Genomic DNA, 3,005 nt, shown 5'->3' with positions numbered 1-3,005 from the left:
CTCCTAAAAAAGTAGCTCTCTATCACTATTTTTTTTTAAATGTAGCGCGCTGCTCTAATGCTATTGTCTAAATGTAGCGCGCTACTTTTTCACTACATTTTAAAAAAATGTTCTCATTGAAAACTAGTGTTTGTAGCTTGTACTGATTTGACATTTGGTCACTGGACAGGACCCAGGACAAAAACTTCACTAATATACTCATCATTATCATAATATAAATAAATAAATATAATTATAATTTATATTTTAATAATCACCAATTAGATTGTAGGTAGCAACAAAATAATGATAATTTTTGCTACGCTAACCGGAAGTTAGCACACTATAGTATTTCGCTATTTAAGGTGTAATGTAGCGACAATTAGCACGCTACTCCCGACCACTGGCATTTTGGAACATCTAAAATTTTTCCCACGTTTTGAGAGTGAGCTCCAGAGGTAGGGTCCAAAAGTTGTACTTAAGGTTAACTTGACCATGATAATAGCCTACTTCTAGAGTATTATGTACGATTTCCAGCCATCTAAAATTAATATTTGTTGATCGCAGTGGGGCAATAACAAAGTAGCACCAGAATATGTTATGCTATTCATAAACCATTTACTAAGGACAAAGGAGAATTATTATATAAATTGTAAATATATCTATTTACAATACATACATATATATTATGTAATCTTTATAAGTATAATCGAGAGTATAATCATCAATTCAAACTAAATAATTATAATCCAGATTAACAGTATGTCCAGACGAGCAAAGTCTGAATTACGAGTTTCTACTTTAATGTATTATTTGGCTTTATATTAGGTCCTGTACATTCAATTTTGTATAACAATGTTTAAATTTCCGCTTGGTGACTGCATAATAAACTAATAATAATAATAATTAAAACAGCATCAACATTCAACGAATCCCGGAAAAAAAATCCCCGACCCTAGGAAAAAAAATCCCCAGACTACAATATTACTCACAACCACATGCAAATGGTTGAACAAATATTTTTTAAACGTTAATAATTAGTATCTATAATTAATATTTAATTACAAATACATATATTATATTATATTATATTGTTAATTCTGTAAAAATTATATATTATAATTTATAAATAGTATTTTGTTTTCAATTAAGATAATATATTACGTGTAATTCAAATTTGAATATTATATATTATCAAAGGTACACACTAAACCACACACAACAATCATAAGTATCATTTGAAGTTCTTATACCTTATAAATTATCGTCAAAATGTCACAGAAAACGTAATATTCTATTTCGGGGATTCAATTTTTACAGAATTATACCAACACAAAATATGTATTAACATAGTAAATATATAAAATATTATTGTTAATTATTCCTTTTAAGGTTTTTTTTTTTTTTTATTAATATTTTTATTTTTATTATATATTGTAGTCTGGGGATTTTTTTTCCGGGTTTGTTCATCGGGGGATTTTTTTTCCGGGGGATTTTTTTTCCGATTACCACATTCAACATGGCACCTAGTTATAGGGATTCATTTCTTCATAGCTAATTTATTTAGGTACCTAACAACAACTAAATATTAAGTTTACAATTTTAAGAATAACATGTTGTTTAGGAAGGTATGCAATATTGTGTTGTGCAATTAATAGTATTAGGTACATTTATGGATAAAAGTTAAACAATAATTAATAAAGAGCTTATTATCTAAGGGTAATACAATACTTTTAAGATAATCACTTTAATATCTACCATAGCTCATGTAAGTACAATACCTATGCTCAGTTGATTTAGTATGTTATTACTTACTAATTATTACATTACAATATTATAATACGGGTAGGTAATACTTACAATCAAATTATTATTCGATTTCGCCATTTTAGATGCAAGAATGACCAACGATCCTGAATTGAGTGAAAATATCACGTTTAAAGTGTTCAATAAACAATCATTGAGTGGTTATTAGTCCAAACCATCGGTAGGACTAGGTTAACAATTAGTAAATACTGTTAATGTTAAAACGATTCAAAAACGGACAGTACACAATAGACAATATTATACTTAATAATAATAGTTTTGCGAATTGCGATTTGCGATCTGTATAAAAAAACCAAACGGTGCTGCAAAATATTATATTTCCAATTAAAATACACTGATAACATTCAGATTTCCGTCAATCCGCAATCGTACACACTGGTCGAAAAAAGATGAGCGTATAAGGTATAAACCGCAGACTAGGTTGTGGTTGAGTTGCAGGGCAGTTCTTCCCCTGACATAATCATAGACCACGGTTATAGATATACAGGTTACTCAGCGAAACTTATTTTTTGGTGCGCTTGTAACGATCTTGTCATAGCAAGAATAACAGTTAGCGCTTTTGCATTATAGTGATTTCTCTTGGTACTACAAAATATATCAATATAGATTTACAATATTATGTATTGAAGCGCTAGTAGTTATTCTCACATCGTTGATCAGCTGTAAAAAATCAACATTTACGCGCACCACTTTTGTCGTGTATGTGCATAGGGTCGTTGAGAAACCTGTATAACTTTAATCGTGTGATAGACCTACTATAATGGCCATACATCACGGACTAAGATATATTTACATCTTAGTCCGTGCCGTACATAATATATAAATATAAGGTTCTACATATTATAATGGGTATGCTATGCATACCAATGCTACCAATATTTGCAACTCGTTTATCAATGACAAAATAAAGTGGGAAAAATTCATAACATTATTAGTCGCAAAATGGCGGCGTAGCATACGGTGTATCATATCATAGACCGTGATCAATGATCATACTATAAGAAGTATGATCAACGCGAATCGTTATTTCGTCCTAGTTCGCGCATGTGCATCGCCTTGTTTTTTTGTGCATACTGCATAAGATTAAATGTATACTCGTGACGTCGCCTTATGTTTATTGTTGGTTGCCTATATAATTTATACATTGTCCCTTAAAAAAATATGCGCAGTCTTGTCAATAATGAGCCAGTGCCGCAACT

At 30.3% G+C, this 3,005-nt stretch overlaps 1 protein-coding gene across 1 annotated transcript in view; it reads right to left on the bottom strand.

Annotated features, from left to right (window-relative positions):
- LOC100166659 (E3 SUMO-protein ligase PIAS3-like) overlaps positions 1-2,155 on the bottom strand; it is a 9,984-nt gene extending 7,829 nt beyond the window's left edge. Inside the window, exon 1 of the mRNA XM_001945044.5 lies at positions 1,840-2,155. Within this exon, the coding sequence (XP_001945079.1) occupies positions 1,840-1,866 (27 nt within the window). The 5' untranslated portion in view covers positions 1,867-2,155. The remainder of the gene's footprint in view (positions 1-1,839) is intronic.
- Between the last annotated feature and the right edge of the window lie 850 nt (positions 2,156-3,005).

The sequence above is a fragment of the Acyrthosiphon pisum genome, chromosome A2 (genome assembly GCF_005508785.2).
Source record: "Acyrthosiphon pisum isolate AL4f chromosome A2, pea_aphid_22Mar2018_4r6ur, whole genome shotgun sequence".
In the NCBI taxonomy this organism is placed as follows: domain Eukaryota; kingdom Metazoa; phylum Arthropoda; class Insecta; order Hemiptera; family Aphididae; genus Acyrthosiphon; species Acyrthosiphon pisum.
This window is presented reverse-complemented; position numbering and strand designations above follow the sequence as displayed.